The sequence below is a fragment of the Microtus pennsylvanicus genome, chromosome 5, assembly GCF_037038515.1.
Source record: "Microtus pennsylvanicus isolate mMicPen1 chromosome 5, mMicPen1.hap1, whole genome shotgun sequence".
NCBI classification, from domain to species: Eukaryota; Metazoa; Chordata; class Mammalia; order Rodentia; family Cricetidae; genus Microtus; species Microtus pennsylvanicus.
The window spans coordinates 68,038,682-68,066,638 of NC_134583.1; the positions used below are offsets into that span (position 1 = coordinate 68,038,682).

The 27,957-nt window shown below is 50.2% G+C and overlaps 2 protein-coding genes across 12 annotated transcripts in view; both read right to left on the reverse strand.

Moving 5' to 3' along the window:
* On the reverse strand, positions 1-21,172 carry Taok2 (TAO kinase 2). Of its 6 annotated transcripts, none has more exons than XM_075972268.1 (19): positions 18,682-19,482; positions 15,474-15,640; positions 15,216-15,287; positions 15,020-15,121; positions 14,373-14,418; positions 14,165-14,261; positions 13,943-14,056; positions 13,745-13,836; positions 10,517-10,610; positions 10,350-10,431; positions 9,539-9,706; positions 9,135-9,419; positions 8,801-8,959; positions 6,531-6,896; positions 6,236-6,439; positions 5,684-5,923; positions 2,453-2,665; positions 1,309-1,491; positions 1-1,227 (listed from the first exon to the last, which is right to left on the reverse strand). In XM_075972268.1, exons 2-19 carry the CDS (start codon positions 15,603-15,605, stop codon positions 709-711), a joined length of 3,168 nt encoding a protein of 1,055 aa, XP_075828383.1. In that variant the 5' UTR covers positions 15,606-15,640; positions 18,682-19,482; the 3' UTR covers positions 1-708. The 6 variants fall into 6 exon arrangements, with proteins under 6 accessions (XP_075828383.1, XP_075828384.1, XP_075828385.1 ...); XM_075972269.1 differs by having other exon boundaries at positions 9,135-9,401; positions 18,682-19,461; XM_075972270.1 differs by lacking the exon at positions 1-1,227 and adding an exon at positions 1,627-1,732 and having other exon boundaries at positions 1,349-1,491.
* The window catches only part of Tmem219 (transmembrane protein 219), a 10,348-nt gene continuing 3,496 nt past the window's right edge, over positions 21,106-27,957 (reverse strand). For 5 of the 6 annotated variants that reach the window (XM_075972284.1, XM_075972283.1, XM_075972285.1 and 2 more), the window contains 3 exons: positions 26,018-26,247; positions 24,006-24,175; positions 21,106-21,211 (listed from right to left, as the gene is read on the reverse strand). In XM_075972284.1, coding sequence (XP_075828399.1) covers positions 24,038-24,175; positions 26,018-26,247 — 368 coding nt within the window. In that variant the 3' untranslated portion in view covers positions 21,106-21,211; positions 24,006-24,037. Of the gene's footprint in view, positions 21,212-22,197; positions 22,683-24,005; positions 24,176-26,017; positions 26,248-27,957 lie in introns of those variants that run through there. The other variant, XM_075972282.1, reaches the window with a different exon arrangement.

Sequence of the window (27,957 nt, forward strand, 5' to 3'; positions counted from 1 at the left end):
TCTGTTAGAATAACCAACAGTTTATTAAAAGCTTGCCCTAGGGCTCTGTGCCAGCCCCCTAGCTGAGAGGGGCTCCCCTGACTGCTCCCAGGCTTGGCAGCAGCCCTTTCCAAGGTCCTTCCCTTGTACCCCGCCCCAGCCCTGATCCCAATTAAAAAAAAAAAAAAAAAAAAGACAAGACGGCACAGGACATCAGACAGCAACAGGAGAATGGTGAGACCCAGGCATCCTGACTTTAAGACCCCCAATCCTTCTGGAGGAAGGCCTCTTCCCATTCTCCTTGCCTTGGGCACCAGACCTGCCCTGCCATATCCAGGTCTGGGGACCCTGTTGTCCCCAGTTCATGGCCCCATCACAAGGGTTGTATAGTTCTCTGAATATAATATATCTAGACCCACCCTTCCCCTCCCCCAGGGGACCAGATGAATATTTGACACTCACAGTTCCACCTTTTGTAGGTGGTGATGGAGAGAGACCCTGGCACCATGGTGGGGAGGCAGGGCTCCTGGTCAGCCTTGGGGCACCAATGCCCAAGCTGGCCTGGGGTCACTGGCCAGCCCCAAGAAGCTCATGAGATGTGGAGGTCTGACGGGGAGCTGGAGCCAACATCCTGTCCCCACCCCCACTGGGTAGGCTGCAAGCCTGCCTGTAGGATCAGGCATCACCCACTCCCACCTTGCCCTATTCCTCAGCTCACCACCCTGCACTTCAGGAATAGAAGTGGGAGGAACCGTTGAGGATGTGGGAAGCAACACTGGTGCTTCGGCTCAGCGGCCCTGATACTGCAGCAGGTGGGCCCACGTTCTCACTGCTGCTGCCCCCTGATGCCGCCCGCCTCAGGGGTTGAGGGCTGTTTCTTAGAAGTAGCAGAGCCCCTCCACGGGGTGTTCCACTCTGTGTTGGGGGCCCTAGCCAGTTTGGAGGCCCTGGAGGAGCCAGCAGAGCTGGCTGACGCCAAGCTGGTGGGGGCATGCCTGGTGGTGGAGGGCCGTGGCTCCAATGGGCCCCTGAACGGGGAACTGGACGGGAGGGCCAGGCAGGGGCTGGGGGTGGAGCAGGATAGCCTTGGGCAGCAGCTTCAGCTGGAATGCCCCCCAGTGCCATGCTGGAGAAGCCCAGCCTCATGCTCTCGGCATCAAAAGCCTCGATCTCACGGGCCTGCCGCTCAAGCAAACTTCGGATTCGCTCAGAACGCCCTGTTTGCAGGGCCAGCAGCTCTTCTTCCACCTGGGACGCCCAAAACAGGGGTGAGAGTACTGGAATGGAGAACCCGCTCTCCCTTTCCCAGTTGGGGGGCAAGCCCCTTACCCGTTGCTCTAGCAGTGCCCGCCTCAGTGCTACTCTCTGCTCCAGCTCCCTCAGCTCCCGCTCATGCTGACTCTCTGTGCGGATCTTGATCTTGCTCTGGTAAGCATTGAGGAGCTCCAGCTCCTGTTGGAGCTGCTGCCGCAGGGCCTGAAACTCTGCCTCTTGGGTCTCATCAAGCCGGAGCTGGAGGACAGGGAGGGGAGGGTTTAGGGACCTCCTCCTCTGTCCCCACTATCCTCCCCTGCCCCAGTAGGCCTGGGCCCTAAGGTGGCAAGGCGCGGCAGTCTCAACCTCTACCAGAATGGAAGATGGTCATACCCTGTGGACAGCAATTACACTTGCAGGAATCTATCCCCCAGGTATACTTGCACATGTGCTCCAAGTATTCACGGAAGCGTTGTGATAGCAAAATGCTGGAAACAACCTAAATGTCCACCAATAAGGGATGGGTTAAATAAATTATGGTACAGCCATTCCATGGAAAATTCTATACTGTATAAAAATGAGATATGTGACATGTATAGTGACATGGAATGATATCCAAGAAATATTGGGTGGAAGGGAAGTCAGAAAACTATGTAAAGTCTGATTCCTTTGTGTTGAAAATTTGTATGTAATTTTCCAGATATGCATTGGAAACTAGATAAGCTAATCACTACAAAATTACCTCTGAGAGGTAGGACTGAGTGAGAGTGGGGCCCTCCAGCTCTTTGGAGTCAGTGTGTATTTGAAGCAGCCCACTCCAGTGCTGTGTACAGTTTTCCTAAGAGCAACCTTCCAGATTCCAGAAGTCTGAGTAAAAGGCCTGAGAGCCACACTCACAGTAATCTGCTCCCCTGCTCCCTGTTCACACAAAGTAAACTCTGGTCCAGAAAAAAATATTACAGCCATTATTTTCCTTGGTGTTTCTTGGCAGAGCAGGCAGGATACACTTTGTTAAGACATTAGGAAAATAGTAAGGGAAAAAAATAAAACCACTGCAAAGAATACGAAATAAAACCACTATGAAGAACGTCAATAGTGAGAGCACACGAGTCTCCTAAGTGCAAGAAGTTCTGTTCACACCTCCCACCTTCCTTTGCCTCAGCAACGTTTAAAGCAAAGGCCAACCTCCATAGTTTCCCTCCCAGACCCCAGGCCTCACCGCCTGTGAGCTGAGCATCTCTGAAATGGACTGGTCATACTGCTCGGCCAGGATCGCCAGCTTGCGGGTCTGTTCCTCCTTGAGCCGCTTAAGGAGGCTCTTGTGCTGAGCTTTGGGTGTGGTCTCCAGCAAGTGTGCCCGAAGAGCCTTGTATTGCCGTGTCTGGATCTTACACGTTTCCTGGAACTGCTTCTTGATCTGCAGCTCCTTCGACTGTGCAGTGAACGGATCAAAGGGAAATGGGGCAGGGAGAAGGAGGAAGAAGAGGAACACGAGGGGAAAGGAGAAAGAGGAAGGAGACAGAAGCAGAGACAGGGAGAGGGAGAGAAACAGAAAACATGTTAGACAGAGGGGGCGGGGGGAGCTGTACACAGACAGACATGGAGAGATGGAACTGTTGAGATGAAGAAAGTCTCCATGGTCAAGAGAGGCGGAGAAACGGGAGGTTCGGAGAGTACATCAGAGGTGCATGGGTGTCACAGGAAGGAATGTAAGATCTTAGACAGGGAACTCAGAGTCTAAGAGGATTGGGGACACAAAGAAGCTCTGCTCATGCAAAGAGGGAGGGAGAAAAATCACCCTGAGACAGAAGCATGTGACCAAATGTTTAAGGAATGTAAAGACTGAGTGAGACCGAGGTACACACAACAGTGATGAAAGGGCAACACGACTAAGGGCAGACAGAGGAAGGCAGGAAGAAGCGCTGTGCTGGGGGCTGGGTTAGAGGTCACCCCATATCAGGCCACAGAAAGGAAAGGGCAGCAGGGGGTGGCCAGAAAAGGTCTGAGAAGTTCCACTGAGAGCAGCTGCCACCCTGCCCTGACCAGATCCACTCATTACTAGCCCAGCCCAACATACTTAGCCCCCACTCCAAGTCCACAGTAATCCCAGGCCTCTAGTTTGCACATTCTACCTAGTCCCACCTCACCACCCTCGTCTGTAGTGGGTCTGCTGTCCCAGCCCCCAACCCTGGACTAATGCCTGATCCAGCTGATAGACGCAGTTCCAAATCATGTTCACAGTAAAGGAAGGGGCAAAGTGACCAAAAGACTTTAACCTTAGGTACTCTCTGCAAAGGTCCCACAGCGGGAACTATGAGGTCAGGAAGGTCTGTGGAAGTTCCACAGGGCTCACTGCCCAGAGCTGTTTGTGGTCATGGTGCAATGAAGCTATGAAGGCAGAGGATGAGGCTGAGGAGTGAGAGGAGTGAAGACAACGGAGATGGGGTGAAGAGTCATGGAGCTGAGGGCCAAGGGTCCAGATTCGGGGCAAACCAGGGAGGCTAGGCGGCAGGACAAAGCAGACAGAGGCAGCCTGGGCCAAAGGTATAGTTCCGCTCAGATATTTTATTTGTGTTTTTCGTTTTTTCTTTTTCTTTTTTTTTTTTTTTTGTGGAGGGGGAGGGGGACAGGTTGGAAGGGAGACAGAAAAACAAAATCAAAGAGGGGAAAAAAAACCCCATGACTTCCCTCCCTGCCACCCCTGGCCCCAGGCCTGAGCCGATGAGGGTGAGGATGAGCACACACACAGCAGGGGAACAGCAATAACTTAGGGGATGGGGGAAAACACAGAGTGTCATTTCTGGACTCCACAGTAGAGGAGGCTGCCTGACTAGAGATCTCTGGGGCCGGGACCGGACCTGGGGAAATATACTGAGGAAGAAAGGTCAGAGGGGAGGAGAGGCCAGGGGATTGGAGAAACTTCACTGAGTTGCAGGAGATAAAGTGCTCAATGCCCTAAGTTTGGGTGGAGGGTTAGAACTGGTTACCTCCAGGGAGGCAGGGCCCTGCGGGTCTGAGATCTCCGTCCACCCACAGTCCCTGATGGTAGCTGTCGGGAAGCAGAGAGCCCAAGACGGCGCTGGCTGCGTGGTAGCAACCGAGGGATCCGACTGGGCCTTTCACCCTTAAGCAGGCCCCAGCTGGCTAGTGTGTGAAGAGCCCAGGGGGGCAAGCAAGAGGCTAATCTGTGGCTAGCCCGTGCTAGGCGCCAGTTCCAGCCCTTGCACAGAGCCCAAACTCTTGCCAATAGAGCGAGTGGGTGTTGAGTAGTGCGAGGATTTCCCTGACGGGGCCAAGGGACAGGTAGTCGGCTTCGGAAACCATTCTTGTTGGTCTTAGGGTACAGCGCAAACAGTCCCCGGTCTCCCACGGCCCCACAGCCCTGTAGGGCCCGAAAGGCCATGGGCGACAGTCGTAGCAGAACCCGCAACCAGAGTCGAGAGATGCCTCGACGAATCTGGGGGCCTTGCTGCCGTACCCATTTGCCCCCAGCTGCCACAGCTGCCAGAGGTAAAGCCAGGCTGGGCCAAGCTAGGAGCCAGGCAGCCCCAAGGCCCAGAGGCACACCCATAAGGCCTCGGCGCCAGCTCAGGCTAAGGACAGCCCCCAGTGCAGTGCCCTGAGCCAGGAGAAGGAACAGACTGGGGGGCAGGTGTAGGGCTGTACAAAGGAACAGGTAGGAGGCCCCCAGGCCTACTAGTCCTACCTCAAGGGCCAGCAGTGCTGCCTGCAAGCCACCCCCACCTTGGGCTGCTAGCAGTGGGAGTAGCAGCAGAAGGAGTAGGGGCAGGAGGCCTGAGGAGGACCCCACAGCAAAGGAGAGGCCAGCCAGGAGGCCATGAGATAGGAGTCCAGGGAGCTGGCTAATAGGGGACTGTCTCAGATGTGATGGGGGTGGTTCTGGAGGGATATCTGGGGAAGGACAACCATCTCCAGGATCCCTGGGGGTTCCAATAGGAGCTCCTCCCTCCTCTTCCTCCTCCTCCTCCTCTGGGACTGGAGTCAGAACAGGACCCTGGACCCAGCCAAGCTTGAACTCCACATCCACAAGGTTCCCACCCTCCTTCCCCCACAAACTCCATGCCCCATCCTCTTCCTGGCCAATAATACTTCTCTCCTGGGATGCCGTTGATGGGACTCTAATCTCCTTCATCTCCTCAGATATATCCCAATCTTCCTCATCAACCAGACTCCTATGTTTTTGTGGGCTGGAACTAAAGGTTCCCATTTCTTCCCCCAGAATTCTCTGCTCCTCTGGCTCCAAGGTGGTCCCTTCCTTTCCCAGAATCCTTCTCTCTGGCACTGCTTCCTCCTCCTCTCCCAGCATCCTTTGGTCCAGGATTGCCTCCTGGCCAGATGAGCAGGGCTGCTCTTCACTAGGGGTGCCTGTGCTGAGTGGTCCCAGAGCCCCAGTAGCAGGGAGGCCCATGGGTAGCTGGCCTGCACGTACTTTGAGGCTCTTGGGTTGCTGGCGAACCTGGGCCGCGTGCTTCTGCCGCAACTCTTGCTCCCGTCGCTTGTTGTACTCCAGCTGGTTGCCTAGCTCTGTCTGGTGCTGGAGGCGGGTTAGTTCAGCACGTGTACGCTGGACAGCTTGGAGCTGCCGAAGCTCCAGCTCTCGGGTAGCCTCGTGTTGCCGCAACAGCAGAGCACACTCCAAGTCTTTCTGTGTCTGTTTCTTGTTCAGGTCCTAAGGCAGAAAACAGGCAGGACCCACAGCCCAGTCAGGGAGCCTTCTTGGTACTGAAGAATTAAGAGCACAAAATTCCTTAGCGGAGAGTCGGGGAGGTGAGGAGTGTAAGCTCTCGGTTGGCCTAGGAAAGGGACACCTAAGGACATCCTAGCAAGGTCTAGTAGAGATGGAAAGCTGGAAGAATGCTGAAAAAAGCCAAACCAAAACACTAGGAAAGCAGAGAAGAAAGAAGACATTAGCAAGGCAAATGAGAGAAGAAAGGTGCTAGGATTCTGGACTGTGAGAAGAAGGGCAGGTGGGCCAGGTCACCTCTCGGAGCAGGTCCTGGTCTAGGCTGTGTCTAGCCAGTAGCATCTTGCGCTTGTATTGGCGACACTGCAGTTCAAAGTACTGGCGTTGTCTCCGCAGCAGCCCCGCCTCCTCTTCTGCCTGGCACTGTTGCAACTGCTCCTTCTGCCTCAATAGCCACTCAGCCTTCTCTCGTTTGGGTGTGCTAGGGTTCTCCTGGAGCTCCTGGGAAGGGCATTGGGGGAACGGGTTAAGTCCTGCCATTGTCTTGCCTACCTGATGGCCCTTGGCTCACCCAAGGCAGATCTGGTCAAACCTCCTTTAACTGCTCCTTCCGAAGCTTATAGGTTCTCTTCTGTGCCTCCAGCAGGGCAGCCAGCTCCTTTTTCTGCTGCCCCAGGATGTGCTGCTGGAACTTCCGCTCCTCGGCCTGGGCAGCTCTGGCTTCTTTTTCACCAATGGCCTGGTGCCTCCGGGCCAACTTCTCAGCTTCAGTCCCAAAGCCAGCCCGTTGTGCCTCAAGCTCCCGCTGTAGCCGCCCACTGTGCTCCTCCCGTTCGCCCCTCAGACGGGACTCCAGGGCCAGCAGCTGCTTCTGGTGCTGACGCCGCATCCGCTTATAGCCACTCAGTTGCTCCCGCAGGGCTGAGTCCTGCTCATGCTCCTGGATCTGACGACTGACCTAGAGTAGGAGGAAGAATAAACATGGGACTCAGTCCTAGCCCCATTTCACTTATACAGATATGGTGAAGAATAAGGTTTCACTATTTTTTTTTTTTTTTTTTTGATTTTCGAGACAGGGTTTCTCCATAGCTTTTTGGTTCCTGTCCTGGAACTAGCTCTTGTAGACCAGGCTGGTCTCAAACTCACAGAGATCCGCCTGCCTCTGCCTCCCCGAGTGCTGGGATTAAAGGCGTGCGCCACCACCGCCCGGCAGGTTTCACTATTATTAAATATCTTCCCTACACTTAAACTCTCTGAATCTATTTCCTCAACTGAATAATTATCTGCCTCATGGGTTGGTGTAGTAGACTGAGAAGATAAAAACTGGTAAGTGCAGGTCCTGGTGCAAAAGTAGGTACAGCTTAGAAAAGTGCAAAAGAATGAATCCAATACACCTGGGCTCAGGTCCACTCTGTCCATTATTATCATTTAATCTCAAGTACGCTAACCTCTCAAACCACCAACTCTCATCTGTGACACAGGCCAACAATTGTACTGAACAGACAAGTGCAATATACACAGAAAAATGAACCAGTGGGAGCTGGCTAGCATCCTCCCTTCAGCAAACACTACTGAGGGTCTACCATGTTCCAGGTACTAAGCCAGATTCTGAGTCCTGCTATGTTAGATCAAGATCTCTGGCTCCAACCTCTGGTCTCACCTTAACTGTTCTATCAGTGGCTCTGAAGCTAGTCTAGGTCACCAAGGCCCAGGAAAATCAGCTTTTTCTGCACAGAATGACAAGGCAACAGCAGCTCTAGAGTGGTCCTAGCAACCCACCATCCCTCCTGGCTAGGCACAAGCAAAAGCTTGAAAAACGCATTAGACTTGCCCAGTGGCCTCTAAAGGAATTGTTGGTGCTCAAATACATCCCAAACTGGAATGCCACTTAAAGTTCTATCAAGAGCACAAACAGAAAACTATGTTTTATGAGAAGCCTGAACTTACTGGGCATGGTAACACACGACTATAAATCCCAGGACTTGGGAATCTAATGCAGAAGGATCACAAGTTCAAGGCTGAGCTACTAGTAGAACCTATCTCGATAAGCAAACAAACACTTTTTTTCCCCTATGAATTGAGAAAAGTGAGATTCTAGAAAACTAAGATGCTATTTACACAAACAGAACCCCACCCAAAGGTGCCTGGGCAAGTATGTTGGGCAAACAGCCTCCCGAAGTCACAGCAGCCTCAATTCCTAAATGGGATTCAACCCTTTCCCTCCCAGAGAAAGCTGGAAAGATTAAACATAAGCATGTGGTGGGCCTGAAAACAAGTCACTGACATGAGGCAGATCTCTGAAGCCCGCCCCTGCACTCTGAAGCACTGAATCCAGTAAACCTGCACATTGCCACCAGGAGCACCACAGCAGGGGACACATGCCTGCGCAGGCATGTAAAGCACCTGAGCAGCCAGAGCTCAGGAAGGTCTCCACAGCTGTTATTTCAACAAGGCCTGAAAACAGCAACAGTTCGCTAGGCTAAGAATACCCAGAACAGGCAATGTGACTAAACAGTCTGCTGGGAAAGGGAGCAGGCAAAGACAGCAGCAAAGTGAGGGGGGAATCTTGATGTAAATCATGTGTCACAGGGAGAAAGTCATTTCTGGACTTCTGTCTGATGTATCCAGGTAACAGAGAAAAAAAGACTATAAAGAAGTTGAGTGAGGCCAGGCAGTGGTGGCGCATGCCTTTAATCTCAGCACTCAGGAAACAGAGGCAAGCGGATCTCTGAGTTTGAGGCCAGCCTGGTCTACAGAGCTAGTGCCAGGACAGGCTCCAAAGCTACACAGAGAAACCCTGCCTTGAAAAACCCAAAGGAAAAAAAAAAAAAAACCCTGAGTGAGCAGTACTTCCACACTTACCAGGGAGGCAGTACGGATGGTGGCAAAGTGGTCCCGGTTACGGCAATAAGCCCGGCGGCGAGCAGAAGAGGTGGTGGAGGTGGGAGGGGCTGCAGGTGGTTGGAGTGGACCCGGGGTCATTTCTGGCTGGTAGGGATCATCATATAGGTTATCTGAGCCCTAGAAAAAGGGAAGAAAGAGGGGATGCCCAAAGTTCAGGTGCCAGTGAACCCCAGAGAGTTACCCAAGGAGACTCATCCAGGCTGAAATGAGAATAGGGACCTAGGCAGCTCCTCAGCAAAACAGCTCCAACTTGGCCTCTTGCCTCCCAAGCTGCTCAGGGTGAGCTGCATACCGGTAGCCTGTGGATGGTGGAGCTGTGGGAAGTAACTGTATGCTCCCCCTCCTGCATCATGGCCATCTCTCGGGCTTCAGGGCCTTCCTCTTCCTCTTCTTCCTCCTCCTCTTCCTCCTCTTCCTCCTCCTCCTCATTGTCTGAGGCATCTGCTAGGCTGTTGACTGAGCTGCTTTGGCTGGAGGCGCTGATGGACATGCTGGGCACCGAGTGGCTACTTTCTAGACTGGTTAGTGTCCCGGCTCGGTGCATGTAGGGTTCTGCTTCCTGCGAACAGGGTGTGAGCTGTTGGGCAGTGAAAGGGAAGGACAAGAATATGGAGTAGCACGAGGAAAGAAGGTGAAGACAGGTGGGGAAGAAGGGCCAAGCCCAGTATGGGGAGTTGTCAGGACAAGCTAGGTCACCTCCTCTTCCTCTGGAGCCTCAGCACCAGGGCCATTGGGTGCCTCTTGGAATAGTATCTTCTTCATCTTTCGATACTGCAGATTATCCAATTCCCGTACAGCATCTTTGGTCCTCTGGATTAGGTCCATGATGACTGTGGGTGGCCGCTCCCGGAGCACAAAGCGGTGCTAGGGAAACAGAACACCTGAGATCTGCTGTCAGTTCTCCCCATCCCTCTAGATCCCAGGCCTCTCGGTATCTCCTGGCCCCAGGCCATGCCTACCGCAGCTGGATGCTCACCTTTGTCTTATCCCTGTTTCTCACAGTAACTCTCTTACTACCCCCACAGCTCCATTTCTCCAGGCATCACTGATAGGTAAGGTATTAAGGAGACCCCAATCTAGTTTTGCGTACCAAAGGCTAAATGCTTTTGGAGGTATCACATAACCTCTTCAGGCCCTCAAAAGTTACCCTTTAAAAAACCAGGAGGTCAATCTAGGAGTCTGTTAGTCCCAACTAGGGCTTCTTAGAGGACACTTTGGGTCTGTGAAAGGAATGAGGTTTCTCCAGTTTGGAAAACTTAAAAACATCTCAGGCAAATCATACATTTATCCATGATCTTTGACTAAGAAAAATGTGAAAACAAATTACTACTTAAATTAAGATAGTATGGCAGATAAAATCTAGCAAAACACAGGGGCCTTGAGGCATCAGGGCCTGGGGCAAAATTTATAAAGGAAGATTCCTGGATGAAGAATTGGGACTCACTGACCCACATTTTCTGCGGCTCTACCAGCTACTGTTCCAGAACTTAGGCCAGGGAGTGCTCACCTTCAGAAGAACCTCTGAGGTTGGTCTATCTTGAGGGATTTTCTGAAGACAGGAGTCAACAAAATTCCGGAAGTACTCAGACCTGACATCCCAGGAAGAATGAAATAGCAGGCATGAGCCAAGCAGCTAAACCCAGAACCCCTTGGCCCAAGAAGCCCAGTCCTTACCAGTGTCCTGACTGGAGAGCAGGGGACTCGTTCTGTGCAATGTGGTATAAGGCACTCATTGCATTCATGTTAAACAGTGGTGGCTTCCGCTCCGCTACAGAAAGGACAAAGGAAGAAGGTGAGAAGAGGTAGATGATCAGAAACTAGAAGGGAACTCAAAACAGCATGGGTTCAAATCCCATCTCCCTAGCTTCCTTCCTGCTTGACGTTGAGCAATTCCCGATCCTGCTGAGTCTTAATTTGCTCTCAGTAAAATGTAATACCCATCCTATCTGCTGCACGAGGGCAGAGGAAGGATTAGAGAAAACAGCAAAAAGGCATAAAGAAGCACACTCAAATTATCAGAGAACAAAACCTACCAATGTGGGAAAGAAAAAGAAACAGAGACATGTTCTGTGTTCAACAAACTTCCAGTCTAAAATTAACTAAACAAACAACACTAGACAGAGCTAGAAATATATCTTAGTGGTAGAATACTTGCTTAGCTTGTGCCAGGCTCTAGATTTGATTCCCAAAACCATCAAAACAAAACCAGTAACACCAAGTTAACATTGTTAATTGTGGTAGGAGGGGAAACAGATAAATGGCTAGGAAACTAAGGAGAGGTGTTTAGAAAAGGGAATACTGGCAGTAGCTCTAAGAGGAACTCCTTCTAGCCCAGAGAAATGTTTTTATTTTGTTTTTGAGACAGGGTTTCTCTGTACGGCTCTGACTATTTTAGAACTAGCTCTGTAGCTGGGTGGTGGTGGCACACACCTTTAATCCCAGCACTCAGGAGACAGAGGATCTCTGTGAGTTCAAGGCCAGCCAAGTCTAGTTCTAGGACAGGCACCAAAGCTACAGAGAAACCCTGACTCAAAAAGAAAAAGAAACACTAGCTCTGTAGACCAGGTTGGGCTCAAACTCAATACAGATCCAGCTGCCTCAATCTCCCAAGTGCTTGGATTAAAGGCATGAGCCGTCACCACCTGGTTGGTTAGCTGTTTTTGATCTAAATAGTGATTTCAAAAACTTACTTGCCAACAATAATTACAAGAATATAAATTTGCAGTCTTTCTTTAAGAATCAGATATGGGGGCTGGAGAGATGGTTTAGCAGTTAAGAGCTGTTCTTTCAAAGGACCCAGGTTCAATTCCCAGCATTCATATGGTAGCTCACAACTGTCTATAATTCCAGTTCTAGGAGATCTGACACCTTCACATCAATGCACATAAAATAAGGTTAAATAAATTATGGGGGAAAAAAAGAATCAGATATGGTAAAATGGAGTCTCTATCCCTATATAACAATGAGTAGAACTAAGCAATAGTGGTCCTCTATAGGAATGGTGGCCTCCAGCTTGTCCTGCCTCCTCCAACACCAATCCAGACACTGAATACTGGCTGCCCTTTCTCTTTCCTGTCTTTTTCCCCCCTCTTTCCTGCCCTTCTTTTTTTTCCTCTCTCCATTTCTTCCTTCCTTTCTTTTTAATAATTTATTTTTATGTGCATTGGTGTTTTGCCTACATGTATGTCTATGTGAAGATGCCAGATGCTCTGGAGCTGGAGTTACAGATAGTTTTGAGCAGCAATGTGGTTGCTGGGAATTGAACCCAGGTCCTCTGGAAGAGCAGACAGTGCTCTTAACTGCTGAGCCATCTCTCCAGCCCTACTGGCTGTCATTTCTAATGAGGCTTTCAATAGGGAGAACCTGTGTATCCACATCTCTACAAAATCTAGGAATACAGTAGACAGCTCGTCTCTATGACCTATTCCACACATTTCCCCACCTGTCTGGCCATGGCCTCAGAGGGCACAAGTACAACTTACTCTCTGATGGCAGGCACAAGCTCCTAACATGCTCCACATGGCAGAGCCCACATAGGAAAGAGGAAGCAGAGGCTCTAGCCTGGTATAAGATAGCTTCGGAGCCGGGCGGTGGTGGCGCACGCCTTTAATCCCAGCACTCGGGAGGCAGAGGCAGGCGGATCTCTATGAGTTCGAGACCAGCCTGGTCTACAAGAGCTAGTTCCAGGACAGGCTCCAAAGCCACAGAGAAACCCTGTCTCGAAAAACAAAAAAAAAAAAAAAAAAAAAAGATAGCTTCGGTTTAGGAGGCCACAGGAAGCCACTGATGGCTCTGACCAGGCACTGAAATGACTGCACTGAGCATAGACAGACCTCCTTGGCCTGAGTATATCACAGACTATTAAGTAGAGACTGGCTGCCAGGTAGTGGCGGCACATACCTCTAATCCTAGCACTCAGGAGGCAGATCTCTGAGTGTGAGGCCAGCCTGTGTGTGTGTGTGTGTGTGTGTGTGTGTGTGTGTGTGTGTGTGTGTGTGTGTGTTATGGGTGGTGGGTGTAGAGGGGTGGATGACTGGTAGAGGAAAGATCTCTGCAGGAAGCAATCAGTAAAAACTACTCTTTCTTGGACTGGTGTTGTGCTGGAAGTCTTACAAGCTTTACACCTTAGACAAATGCTTTGGTAGTGCAAAGAGATATGCAAAGAGAGCACCAACATGGCTCCGAGGCCTAACTCACTGGGCCTAACTTCTGGGACCTGTCAACTCACTCCTCTGCATTACACATGTAGTTCCAAAAGCTAGTCTCAGTTCCTCAGGCCTGCTCACCCTCTCAGCTTCTACAACGCTGCTTTCTGTCTGGAACGCTCTACCCCGCATCTTTCTAGCAGTTCTTTGTCTTGCAGGTTTGTTTAAACATTTCTATTACACACAGGGCTTCCTTAGCCCCTAAACTAGGTCAAGTTTTGGCTCCGTTCCACTCCTGGAGCTTCTACACTCTTATCCCATTGACAGAAAACATGCCTAGCTTTCCCTACTTGAATGCAGTTTTAACGAAGGCAGGAATTTTACCACTGTACCCCCAGAACCCAGCACACTGGGCACTTAAAACAGATTTAGAATCCACGGAGTGGGCAAGAGGCAAGAACTGTTAGAAAATTTTTAGGTATAAGAATTGGCAGGAGGCCGGGTGTGGTGGTACATGCCTTTAATCCCAGAACTCAGGAGGCAGGTGGATCTCTGAGTTTGAGGTCAGTTTGGTCTACAGAGCAAGTTCCAGGATAGCCAGAGCTACACAATGAAACCGTTTCTTAAAAAACAAGGTAGTGTTTGACAACTGCTTGTATCAGAGAAGCTCCAGGGTAGTCCAAAGGGACAGGCACTGGGTCCATGGGATGGGATGGGGAGAGGAGAATAATCTGAGGGGCGAAGAGGACATCCTTACCCAGCTCAATACAGGTTATCCCCAAGGACCAGACATCCACTTTGCCATCGTACTGCCCCTCATCCATGGCTAGGATCACCTCTGGAGCCATCCTGGGAGGATAGTAGGAAAGAAAGGCTAACCTCTGACCCAGATCATACATGCCTTATTTCCAACATCTCTGGACTCTTCACCTACTACCTCTCCTCTCCCACTCACCAGTATGGAGTGCCCACAAAGGAGTTGGCAGGTGCCATGATAGATGCAGAGCCAAAGTCTCCCAATTTTACTAAGCCTGGTTCAGACAGCAAGATGTTTCCAGCCTTCACATCCCTGACAGAGGCAAAAGACGAAAACGCATCTCAGAAAAGATGTGGAGGCTTTAGTAAAATGAGGTCTGGTACAAAAACCACCCCACTCTTAGCCCTGACACTGTCATACCTATGAATCATGTTGTGCGAGTGTAGATATGCCAGGCCCTGAAGCGCCCCATGGGTCACTGCTGCAATCTCCACCTCCTGAAGGGGCTTCTTGTGTACTGTAGAAGGAAGTGAGGTAACAAACTGAGGGAGCCACAGGGGTGGAGTAGGCTACTTTCTCCCACAGCTTTCCTGCTTATCTTCTTCACCCCACTTTCTGGTTTACTTACCTTCTAGAAGATCAGAAGCTGAGCCCAGGCAATACTCCATCACCAGCTAAGGAAGGGTCAAGTGTTAGAGATCAGCAGGTTCTGGCCACCCCTGGCCCAGCTCCCTTGAGCAGAAACTCAAAACAGAGCTTTCTTGTTTATCTTCCACTCAGGCAATGCCAAAAGGGTAATGACAGAGAGGAAGGGCAGCTAGAGAAAACAAGAGGTGGTAGGAGAGTCTCTGGATTCAAGGCCTCCCTGAGAACGATTCCAAGACACCTACCATTGCTCCCATCCATCCAGATCCCTTTAAAGTCCCCTTCAATCACCTCCTCCTAAAGAACACATGTCCCTTGCAGCTTGTCAACTGCCTATGCCTCTCTGGATCAGCCTCTCATCCTGTGCCTATACAAATGCTTATATTTTTGTTTTACTTTTTGATACAGGATCTCACAGTGTAGCCGTGGCTGGCCCAGAACTGACTATGTAGACCAGGCTGGCCTTGAACTCACAGAGAGCTACCTGTGCTTGTAGCCTCAGTGCTGGGATTAGAGGTGTGAGCCACTATGCCTGGCTCATGGTTTTCCTGAGGACTAATATGGTCAGGAGAGACTTCCCAATTAGGAGGCTGGACCAGGAAAAGATGTAGCAGTTGTAGGTCGGCTCACCCAAGCTGTGTGCTCCCTCAGGTAACAGCCCCGGTACTGAATGGTATTGGGATGTCGTAGCTTCTGTAAGAACCGCACCTCCTTGATAATGTCCTGCCATTTCTAGGAGGACAAGAGAAGAGGGGGTTACCTAGCCTGCATGTTGAGACTAGGGTCCTCTGCCCTCCACAACCTGATCTCAATGAACCCAACTAACCTCATTTGACTGCTTCCCACTATAGGACATCTTCTTGATGGCCACCACCTCACTGTTCCGGACATCCCGGGCCTAGAGGACCAGATTGGAGAATGGGAAAGATACTTTGGGCATGGTGTGGAGGAGGACCTGCTGAGTCAGCAGGAGAGGGTGGGTAGGGCTATTGTGGTGGAGTGGCGCAGAGAGCCTGAACAGCGACCCACAGGTTAAAAAGACTCCACCCTTGCTGGCTTTACCCTCTTTTAAGACCCAACTCACAAAGTACACAGCTCCAAAGCTGCCATGGCCAATTTCCCGGAGGTCAGAGAAAAGCTTCTCAGGGTCATCCTTGAAGAAGAGCTCAGCTACATCAGGGTCCTTCAGGCTCCCGGCCCGGCCCCCAGCTGGCATGATGGCCCCTGGGGGCCCTGAGATTGGGACCTTGCCTGGGAAAAGTAGATAGTACCATTAGAGCAAGGACAGGGCTCTGAGGGAGATGAAGAGCCTCCCTCAAGTTTCTGCCTTCTCCGCCTCTTATTCGCTAAAGAGGGAAGTACTGCTGACGAAGGGCAGGGGGCTATTAGGAGCAACACCAAAGCTTAAAAATTAAAAAAAAAAATTAAAAAAAGCGGGGGGGGGGGCGCTCGGTTCCTGTAGTACCAGGAAGATAATTCTGGGAAGCCAAGCATCCTCATAACCCCCTCAGTTTTCAACCATTTCCCAGTTCCCTATACACAACCATTCCCCTCAGACATCAAATAAGCCAACATGTCCTGCCCCACAAGTTCTCACAGCCCAATGATTTCCAGGCACCTTCCTGTCCCCCTTGGTGCTGAGGCTACCTCCTCCTTCAAGCTCTCACACACTGGATGAGAACAGGAAACAGTCAGGCCGGATGTGGTGATATCCGTCCATTGTTACAAGTGGGTACTAGCCTAAAGGGACCAGGAGATTCATTTGCAAAAAAACATAGGGACACTGTGGCAAGGAGGGCATCTAGAATGGGGACAGAAGGGACTGGCACCTGACTGAGGACTTCTGTGTTCTGGGTTGTCTCACTTATTCAATCACTGCATCAGCAGCATGCGTGAACATGGATGTTGTGGGTCACAGACAACATGTACTGAGCATAGACATTGAAGCATCTCACGTGCATCACCTCTCACTGGGCTCCTACAACCTTACAGATCAACACTATTGTCACCTTTATCCTTTAGAGATAAGTAAACAGGCTCAGAAAGGTAAAATGATCTGCCCAAAGCTGGTTTGCCACCACCAGGCATCCAGGACAACCATATAAAACCAGCAAGGCATGACCAGGATCACCATTTTCCAGAGTAACTGAGGCTTTCCCAAGGTCACAGAACAAGACCTTTTCCTCTCTGCTCAGGACAGCATTGTTAGGAGGGCAACCAAGCCCAGCCTCTCCATTAGAGGAAAGTCTCCTAGGTCATTCCAGCCCTTAGGGGGTGGGGTGCTCCAAGCCAAATTCAGAGAGTAGGCTACTGCAGGGCACCAGAACACTGAGGTACTCCAAAACAGGCTTTTTTAAGGACTAGTGGGGGATTTAGACACAAAGAGCACTCAGCAGAGTTGGACTCCCAAGGCAGAGTTCTAGCTTCTTAAAAGTACCTAACAATTTCAGCATATAATTATATTCCGTGGTGCATTGTTTCCCGTCCATGCTGTTAATTTTGTCTCCTCAGCTCGACTGGCAGCGGGAGGGTAGGGAGGGAGCCTGAGTCTTTGGTGGGCCCCCAGGGTGTGAAGGGCTCAGAATAGCCTTGATTGATTGATTGACTGCCCCCAGCAGCCTTTAGTCTGATCAAGGCAGGCCCCCTTCTTCTGGAGTAATAGTGGCAACCACCCCTCACCACATACCCACACAAAAGGCAGGTGCTCACAACTTGCCCTCATGACTTCTTAACCAGTAACAAGCCCAAGACTGCCAAACCAGAACCTCAGGCCACATGAAAGAGTGCTAGCCATTGGAAAAACATATAAAGGCCCCCTTCCTTACAATAACATCTGAGCAATTACCATGGCCTGGGCTAAATCACAATCACCTTCTAAAATCCATGTTGCAAGAGTCCCTAAATGATCCTGCAGTGCATCCATCCCGTCTGCAATATATAGCATCAGAGCTTCAGCATAGCAAAGGTGCTTCTCTTTGGTTAAGTGGATTACAGAACGCAACTCCACGAGATCCCACACTCAGAACACTGTGTAGACCCTAAACAAATGCTTTTCCTTGCCTGATTCTAGGGTTGCCACAAGGCTTAATCCTGGGCTGTGGGGAGGAGAGGGGCTCATTCTAACTTAACAGCTAAGAAAGGCCATTAGAGCTATCATTTGTCAGAAGAGAAAGCTATCTCTGGAACCCAGGCCAAAGTCTGGGATCAGGGTAAAAATGAAGGTCACATTAGAAAAAAGACCCATGGGGCAGAACACAAACAGGGCTTCCTCTCAGGGAAAGCTCTTGAGTATAACCTTTCTGGAAAGGAAGATCATTATACCCTCATTTTAAAACCTCACCCTGATACCGCCTCCTGTGGAGCCCTAATCAACCCAGGCTCCAAAGAAAAGGGATGGCAAGAAATGGGTACAAGCAGGGACCAAGACTTAGGTTAAAATTTTGATTCTGCCACTGGGTGACCTTGAACAACCTCTCTGGGCATCAATGTTCTCAACTGTAAAATGGGAAGACAATAATGAAAGAATTCTCATGGGTTGAATGGGTCTGAGTGTGGCATGAGAAAAATGTATTCTTAAGTACTTTGTAAAGGGTAGGTCACTTGGCAAACGTGTGAGATTATTTACACTGCCACAGCAAGGGACAGGTGGGTAAATGCAGCTGGAGGAAAATATTAACAAGTACACACACACACACACACACACACACACACACACACACACGGGCAAAAAAAACCTCCAAGCAGACCAAGCCAGAAAAGAATATAAAGCAGCCAATGTGACTTGCACCTCCAGTCAAAGCAGCAGAGAGGTTAAGGCAGGACTGACTGCCTCTAGTTTAAGGCCAGCTTCACCAGCCAGGGCTACAGAAAGGCTGTCTCAACCAAAAATAAATAAATAAATGAATGAATAAAAAGATAAACCCACCAACATGGGAATCAACACCCTAGAGCAGTCTGGAGAGAAAGGAGTATAATAAAATCATGTAGAAGAGGTGGTTATGACTGCAAAATGAACGAGGGAGAAGACTCGAAAGGTGGAAATCCATTGGATTAGCTAAGCATCTTAGGGCGTGACCCTTGGTGACATGACAGGCCCTGTCACCCGAGAGCCCCCTTCAACCAGACACAATGAAGGGAAGAGGAAGGGAGAAAGGTGGCAGCAGAAGGCAAGGCTGGCCAGAAACTGACCATGGGCCCAGCAGGGCTTCCCCATCCTGGGGAGAGGGCCTACCCAGCCCCAGCTTCTTAGAAAGGAGCTGGCACAGACTCATGCCCATGCACCCATGTCTCACCTGGTAGGGGTCACTATGGTGCCCCAGCGCCTCCGCTTCCGCCTGAGGTACTCCAGTTGCTCTGACAAGCAGGGAGAGGGGCAAGGAGACCTTCCCCCTTGCCACCTCTTCCTCAGCTTTCGCCCTTCCTGAGGGGCGGGCCTGGGAAGCCTCCCCTGGAGGGGAGGGGGTGACAACCTGATCTGACCTCGCGGTCCAGTCCTCCCCCAACTCGAGGGCGACAGTTGCTGAATCCCGGATTTCCGATTGTGGGGTCTGAGCCCCGAATATTTGCAAGGACCAAAAATGAATCCGATATTTGGACGTCTGGAGAATGAGCCCCTGATACTGGTGCACGCAAGGTCCTGAATCCCAGGTATTTTAAATTGTATAAAACAGAGACCCAGGTTTGTAAAGGTTGGGACTCGAGTCCCAGATATCTGATATATGAGGGCTTGATACCTGGGTATTTAAGGAGGGGCCGAGCCCCAAAATTTGGGACCCAGGGGCCTGAGCCCCAGGTCTTCGGCCACCGACACGGGGCCCACCCCGAGGACGCCCGGCTGCACGGCTCCTCTCAAGCTGGGGTCCGAGAGTGACAGCCCCCACTCCAGCCCTGGCCTCCTCCCTTTCCCGTCCTCTTTCTCCGGAACAGCTGAAAGAATGTAGCTGAGGCGCTGCTGATCGTCCCTGCGTCCTCACTCCCTTTCCTCTTCGTCTCAGCTTCCCACCGCACCACAGCCCTGCTCTCGTCCCGGCCTCCCTCTCCCTCTTCCTCCCAATTCCAAGATGGAGACCGGGCGGGAGCGCGCAGGCGCGGCAGGGACGCCAGGCCAAAGTGGGTGGGGCCCCAAAGGAAATAACCCCGCCCCTCGCCTCTAGCAGCCGCGGCCAAGACGAGAAGCTGCCCTGGAGCCCAAGTGCGCGCGCGCCCCGCCACGCGGATGCTGGGTGGGAAGAGGAGAGGAGAAAGGCTGGGCTTGCTTGGGGAGGAGCCCGAGCGCGCAGTCCGAGGACTGCCGGTGGAAAGAGCTGTGGCGCATGCGCCCGCCCAGCTTTCGCTCTGCGACTGAGCTTGTTGCTAGGGCAAGCTCCGAGGGGGCGCGCAAGGAAGAAAAGCTGTGGTTTGCGCCTGCGTGCAGGATAAAGGCTGAGAGGAGTAAAGCAAGGGTGCTAGCAGCTGCGCGGAAAAGGCGCGAAAACGGGCTATTATGATGTTACTAAGTATCAAAACTAGACCTGCGCTCTCAAGTGCGAGGTTGACGTACCAAAGTTGGGGAAACTCAACAGGTCAAATCCCTACAGGAAAACTGAGGTTCAGTAAGGTTGCATAACTTGCCAAAAGTCATGATGCATTCATGTCAAAGTATTTCTGCTATCTGAAAGCCCCTACCTAAACAGAATCAACAATTTAAGTTTATGGAAGAAAACAAGTGACCAAATGGCCACAGTTGAGGGGCCATGGTATGTCTAAAAGGTATAGTGAAGCCTATGCTTACAATTCCAGCACTCGCAGGCTGAGTCTGAAGCAGAATACAAGTTCAGTAGCATGTAACCTAATGGAGTCACAGTATCAAAAAAAAAAAAAAAAAACTGGGCGTGGTGGCACATGACTTTAACCTCAGCGCTCAGCTTTAATCTCAGCGCTCAGGAGGCTGAGACAGAGAGATCTCTGTGAGTTTGTGGCCAGCTTGGTCTACACAGTGAGTTCCAAGACAGCCAGGGCTGCTTGGAACACAGAGAAACACTGTCTCGGAAACAAACAAACATCCACAAATGTTTTCCAAAACAAATCCACAAACATGGGCAAAGTAGTAAGCGACCTATGCCCTATGCCAACCTATATTCCAAACCAAGGATAGCAAGGATGTTAGTCATCTGTACCCTGGAGAGTGTGACATTCTGAGATTCAGGCCAACATGGACTACACAATGTGAGCTCATCTTAAAAAAGAAAAAATAATTCAAGGAGCAGCATGGCTCAGGCATTTCATCCCAGCACTTGGGAAGCAGAGGCAAGCAGATCTCTGAGTGTGAGGCCAGCCTGGTCTACAGAGTGAGTTCTAGGTCAGCCAGGGCTATATAGTGAGATCCTATCTCAAATAACAAATAAAACAAGGCTAGGGATATCATTCAGCGACAGCATGCTCGCCTAGCGTATCTGAGGCCCTCTGTTCAATTCACAGCACCACAAAAGGGACAGGATCAAAATGGCTAAGCAGGTGCTTGCCGCGAAAGTCTGGTGACCTGAGTTCCATCCCCTGAGCCCACAGAAAGGCTGAAGAAGAGAACATAGTCATTGATCTGTGGTCTCCATGTGCATGGCATGTACACACATCATGCATGTGTGCACACACAATAAGAAAAGGAAATCCTTTAAGGCAACAAGGAAAAGTATCCCCAAAAGGCTTACTTTAATCCAATCCCCAATAAATACCTTACACAATAGTGGTCAAAAAGCCATTTATTTTCCCACATTCCAGTTCTTCTCTTTTTTTTTTTTGTAATAGGTCTCCTAAACTCAGAAGTAGGCCCAAGAATTTGATCTTCACCTGGAGAAAAAGAAAAAACAGAACAGGTAAGAAAGTCCAAAAACTGAGGAAGGAAGAATAGAAGGGCCATCTGGAGACAGGTTGTGGCATTAATCCCACAGGGGTAGCCTCAGAACCCTAGGATCACCCAGGGGCCAGAAAGCTGAAAGCCTTTTCCTGCTCCTGGACTGAACAGGCTCCACTGTTTGCAATTCTAAGTCTAGAAGATGGGACAGCGAGAACTGGCTTCAAGGAACATCAACAAAGGCTGGAGCGGTTCCACAGTCTAGGCTGCTTCCACTCTCCCACAGTAATTTCCTAGCACACAAAGGCCAGCAGAACCTAAGGAAGACTTAAGAGCTAGATGCATAACACTTTCTTTTTTTTCCCCCTCAAGACAGGGTTTCTCTGTAGCTTTGGTGCCTATCCTGGAACTAGCTCTTGTAGACCAGGCTGGCCCTGAACTCACAGAGATCCGCCAGCCTCTGCCTCCCGAGTGCTGGGATTAAAGGTGTGCGCCACCACCACCCGGCTGCATAATACTTTCAAATGGGGTGGAAGTCTCCCAACAAGATGGAGATCTTTTTTGGATTGATTTTTTCACTCAATGAGAGGATGTGAACTAGTGGTATTAACAGTAGTAGGCCACCCTTTGCTACATTTGACAAGCTCATTCCCTCCAAAAATCTGGTTAGCAGAGAAAGCTGTTTTCTAAATGCAATGATGACTACAAAAAGAAAAACGCGTAGAATGCTTGGGCAGAGTATATGTCCAGTTAATAGGCATCACCACTAACTAGATTCTTTCGAGCTGTCTAAGTAGAATTCCAGGAAGGCCAGCAGGATGGCTGTCACCAGGCTAACAACTTGAGCGTGAGTCCCAAGACCACAGGATGGAAAGAGAGGACAGACTGCTGGACACTGTCCCCTGACCTTCATGTGTGCACTGTTGCGTGCACACATACACATGGCTCTCCTAAAGTAAATAAAAGGAGTTTAAAAAATAATAGTTTTGCCAGGGGTACTGGTGTATGCCTTTAATTCCAGCACTCAGGAGGCAGAGGCAGGTGGATCTCTGTGACTTTGGGACTAGTCTGGCTTACCCAGCAAGCTTCAGGCCATCCAGGGCTACATAGTGAGATCCTGTCTCAAAATGAATCAACCAATATTAAATAAATTTCAGGAAAAAAAAAGCAAGACTACATATTCAGAGCAGATCACCAAACCTGAACCCTCTTAATTCATCACTGCTGCCATAAGCGTAGGTGTGAAGAGAAGCTCCGACGAGTCTTACAGTCAGAACATGACTCAGAAGACAGCAGTCACAGAGGTCGTGTACAAAAGCATAGCAAGTCAGAGAATAAGGCCCCCGTATGTTGGTAAATGTCTTCAATCCCGGCACTTGGAAGACAGATGCAGGTGAATCTCTGTGACTCTGAGGATAGCCTGGTCTACACAGTATGTGTCAGCTGGCTGGGGCTACAAATGAGACCCTATCTCAAAACAAACAAAAAAAGGAAAGTAAGGGGCTGCTGGTTCCATTGCTCTTGAAGAGAACTTGAGTTTGGCTCCCAGAACCTATATGTAGCAGCTCAAAACCACCTGTAACTTCAGCTCCAGGGCATCTGCCACCCTTTCTGGCCTCCTTGAGCTCCTGTGCACATATGATGTACATAAACTCATGCAGGCACACACATACACACATAAATAAAAATAAATCTTACAAAAAAGTAAGGGCAGGCTTTTAGTGGGTTAAAAAAAATAGAAACAAATAAAATTAAACCACATCCATACTCGGGGAAAGCTTTCGTTTAAATAACCACGCCTCCAATAACCTTCATTGGCTGCGATCCTATCACTCACTAATGTTCAGAGTGCACAGTTGTATAAAACTGGAAAGGATAACAGCAGGGATTTACAGGGAGAGCTTATTTATTTATTTATTTATTGAGACGGGGTTCTCTGTGTAGGCCTGGCTGTCTTGGAACTCATTATGTAGACCAGCTGAACTGCAGCTCACAGAGATCTGCCTGCCTCCTGTGTGCTGGGTTTAAAGGCGAGCATCACTGCTGCCGCTACCCAGTTTACCATCTGAATTGCTGGTAATAGTCTTTTTCTTCCTGGGTCGTGAGTCCACTTTACAATAATTCCCCAAAATGTACTTTTATTGTTTTTCTTTCTTTCTTTCTTTCTTTTTTTTTTTTTTGGTTTTTCAAGACAGGGTTTCTCTGTAGCTTTGGAGCCTGTGTCCTGGAACTAGCTCTGTAGACCAGGCTATCTTCGAACTCACAGAGATCCGCCTGCCTCTGTCTCCCGAGTGCTGGTATTGAAGGTGTGAGCCACCACTGCCCGGCTTGGTTTTTCTTTTTACACAAAAGTTACTTATTTCATAGTAAAAATAGGGCCAGCAAGACGCCTCAGCAGGTAAAGGTTCCAGCCATGAAAGCAAGCCTGAGTTAGTTCTCCTGACCCTGCATAAATGTGGAGGGAGTCACCTCCACATGCACATCTGAGAACCTGAGTTAGTTCTCCTGACCCTACATAAATGTGGAGGGAGAGAATCGACTCCACAAGGTGGTTCTCTGACCTCCACATGCACACCACGGCACATGCCCGGCCACACACACAAAGGAAAAAGGAAAAATAATAAAAACACGGTATGTTTATGGAAAAAAATGTTTCCAGTTCCCATAAGGAGACAGCTGAATAGGGCTCTCAGGGACTTAGAGGAAGCAGCATCTGAGGATGGAGTCAAAGGATCTGCTTTACCAAGTTACAGGTGCCATCCCTTCCCACCGGTTCCCACAGAATCTCACCTGAGAACAGAGGGAGGGGCAGGCCGGTGCCCTCAAAGCCGTGTTCGAGACCAGTGGAAGTCTGGGCGCGGATGGAAGCACACAGCAGTGACACAGCACAGCAAACCACAGAAGAGAAGCAGGACCAAGCCCAGGACCAGCAGTCTGGTGCCACACAGAGCTAGCTCCTCCTAGCGGTGGGGACAGGGAGGGATGGGAAATGACAACAGAGAGGGTTGGGAATCTCCCAGTGGGAAGACAGCTTTCCCCACACCCTTAAAAACAGAGGTAAGCCCCAGGGGGCAGAGTCCTCCTGACACCCAGGGAATGGCTCTGGGGCAGTTAAAGAGCACATTTGTCCTGATAGGTTCCAAACGGCTCTCTTGCCCAGTCGTCAGCTCAAGTCCCAGGAGTCACTATTTTCCACATTCCACCAGTCTTTCTTCCCTCCCTTCCTCACTCCCTCCCTCCCTTTTTATTGAAACAAGGCCTTAATTTTGTAGCTCAGGCTGGCCTCAACTCTCTTGCTCCTCCTGCCTTCAGCCTTCTGGGTGTTGGGCTGACAAGTGTTTACCATCACATCAAGGCATGTTCCTTTTAAGTTTGTTTTTTTTTTTTTTTTGGAGACAGGGTCTCTCTGTATAACAGCCTTGGCTGTCCTGGAACTCACTTTGTAGACCAGGCTGGCCTCGCACTCACAGAGACCCACCTGCCTCTGCCTCCGAAGGGCTGGGATTAACAACGGCATGTGTCACCACCTGGCCCTTTTAAAATATTTTTTATTTTTATGTATTTATTTATTTTTTGGTTTTTCGAGACAGGGTTTCTCTGTGGTTTTGGAGCCTGTCCTGGAACTAGCTCTTGTAGACCAGGCTGGTCTCGAACTCACAGAGATCCGCCTGCCTCTGCCTCCCGAGTGCCGGGATTAAAGGCGTGCGCCACCACCGCCCGGCTTAAAATATTTTTATATGTATATTTGTATTTTGGGTGTTTGGTCTGCATACATTATCTGTGTACCACCGGCATGCAGTGCCTGCAGAGTCCAGAAGAGGACATCAGATTCCCTAGAACTAAGGTCACAAATAGTTGTAACCCGCTAGGTGGGTGTTGGGAATTGAACCTAGGTCCTCTGGAAGGGCAGCCTGTGCTCTTAACCACCGAGCCATCTCTCCAGCCACAAAACTTTCATTGCCAGCAAATGGCTTTACCTGCTTAAGGGCTGTGCAATTAGAGCCAGATTCTGCTTCTCCTGATGGCCTTTTTGTTTGTTTCTTTTCAAGACAGGATTTCCCTGTGTAGCCCTGGCTGAGACTGCAATCTCCTGCGGCCCTCATGTGAATCCCAACAGGCTGGCTGCATTCACTTCCACCCTGAAGGATCATCTTCCCAGGGAAAAGGGGCTGGACCCCTACCCGGTCTCACCATGTAGCCCTGGCTGCCCTGGAACTCTCTTCGTAGACCATGTTAGTCTCCAAATGGCTGCGGTCTCTGACCAAACCTGTTTTGCATCAGGCGCTGCACTGAGTACTTTAGGTCGTTCCTACTCAGTCCTCAGTTACTGGAATGTGTAAATTACTTCACAGGTGACGAAGCTTACTTAGAGAGGTTCCGATGCTTGCTCAAGACCACACAGCCTCTAACCTAAGGCGGGGTTATAAAAACCCATGCTTGGCCGGGCGGTGGTGGCGCACGCCTTTAATCCCAGCACTCGGGAGGCAGAGGCAGGCGGATCTCTGTGAGTTCGAGACCAGCCTGGTCTACAAGAGCTAGTTCCAGGACAGGCTCCAAAACCACAGAGAAACCCTGTCTCGGAAAAAAAAAAAAAAAACAAAACCCATGCTTGCTCACTCTTGTTCTTTTTTTAACATACTGTCATTACAAAGTCCAGACCAGCCGTGAGCTTCAATCCTCCAGCCTCAGACTCTGGAGAACCAGAGCTGGAAGAGATCTGGCACTACAACAGACCAAGCTCGGCTTCATGAGGACAGCGCTCCACATAAAGCCTTGAGGAGCAACCTGAGGGAGGCACTTACCGATGTAAGGAGCTTGGTGAGCACGAGGCGTTCGTGGCTCCAGACCCTGACACACTCATCACCCATCACTGGGCTCAGGGCAGCATCTCCAGCTCCCTCCTCTGAACAGGATAAAGGTGGTTGGCTAGAGGGCAGGATCTCTGGAATAGCGCTGAAATAGAGGCAGGTCTCTGGAGTTCTTCCTGAGGCCACTCTGGCTGTGACGAGGATAGACTCTCCTGCAAAGGACCCTACAAGAGGTGCAAGACAGGAGATGGAAAACTGAGTGGGCAGCCAGAGAGCTGGGCGGCAGCCAAGAGCACTGGCTGTGGGTTCAGTTCTCAGCACCCACATCTAGAGGTTTCTAAATGCCTGCAACTCCAGCTCCAAGGGATCTGATCCCTTCTTCAGGTCTCCTCCAGCAAACAAACACCCCCCTCCACATATCCCCCCCACAAGCCTGCACACATACACCCCCACACACCGCATATACATACACATATACCACACACACACAAGCCTGCACACCCACCCCACATACACCCCCATAAGCCTGCACACACACACCCCACATATCCCCCCCACAAGCCTGCACACATACACCCACACACACACATACATATACCATACACACCCACACCACACACACATACACATATATCACACACGCACACCCACATATCCCCCCCAAAGCCTGCACACATACACATATACCACACACACACAAGCCTGCACACACACACCCCACATATCCCCCCACAAGCCTGCACACATACACCCACACACACCACACACACATACACATATATCACACACGCACACCCACACCCACATATCCCCCCACAAGCCTGCTCACATACACATATACCACACACACACACATTCACATATATACCACACACACCCCACATATCCCCCCACAAGCCTGCACACATACACCCACACACACCATACACACATACACATATATCACACACGCACACCCACACCCACACATCTCCCCACAAGCCTGCACACATACACATATACCACACACACACACAAGCCTGCACACACTCACCCCACATATCCCCCCACAAGCCTGCACACATACACCCACACACACCACACACACACACACACACATATCCCCCAAGCCTGCACACATACACATATACCACACACACACACAAGCATGCACACTCAGCAGTCATAGACATGCATATATGCAAACCAGGCATGGCGGTGCACACCCTTAATCCCAGCACTTGAGAGGCAGAGGCAGGTAGATCTCTGAGTTTGAGATGAGCCTGGTCTACAGAGCGAGTTTCAGGACAGCCAGGGCACCACCATCGCCCAGTACATACAAAATCTTTTATGGAAAAAAAAATTAACAAATAAAAAGGCCGGGTGGTGGTGGCGCACGCGTTTAATCCCAGCACTTGGGAGGCAGAGGCAGGCGGATCTCTGTGAGTTCGAGACCAGCCTGGTCTACAAGAGCTAGTTCCAGGACAGGCTCCAAAACCACAGAGAAACCCTGTCTCGAAAAACCAAAAAAAAAAAAAACCCCACAAAATCTTTTATGGGACACCAGCGACAGCAGCTCATACCTAGAAGGAGTGAACCACTGCCTGCAAATTGTCCTCTGACTTACACAAGTATGCCGCCGCACATACCTATGCTCTCTCTCTCTCACACACACAGAAACAAGTAACTAAATAATTGTAATTAATTAATTAAAAGACTGTCCATGAGTTTCTACTTCCTGCTTTGGACCCATTTCCCAACTCAGCGTTCCGTCCCTTGTAGGCACCACCCAAACTGACCCTGGGAAGTTCCTAAACATGCCATGCTGGTTCCTTTCCATCTACATGCCTTTGTGTCTGCTGCTCCCTTTGCCTGGATGATACGTGGCTAAACATTCTAAAAGCCCAAGGTTGGATGCTGTATCCTTGGAGGGTCTTCTTTCTTCACCAGCCTAC

Bases quoted from the DNA above. Each gene is read 5' to 3' on its own strand.
- Taok2 (XM_075972265.1), bottom strand. From the start codon at position 15,605: ATGCCAGCTGGGGGCCGGGCCGGGAGCCTGAAGGACCCTGATGTAGCT. The intron at 14,262-14,372 runs GTAAGTAAACCA...TTCCTTCTACAG, and splicing joins AGCTTCTGATCTTCTAGAAG to TACACAAGAAGCCCCTTCAG. The intron at 8,960-9,134 runs GTATGCAGCTCA...CCCTTTTTCTAG, and splicing joins CCACCATCCACAGGCTACCG to GGCTCAGATAACCTATATGA.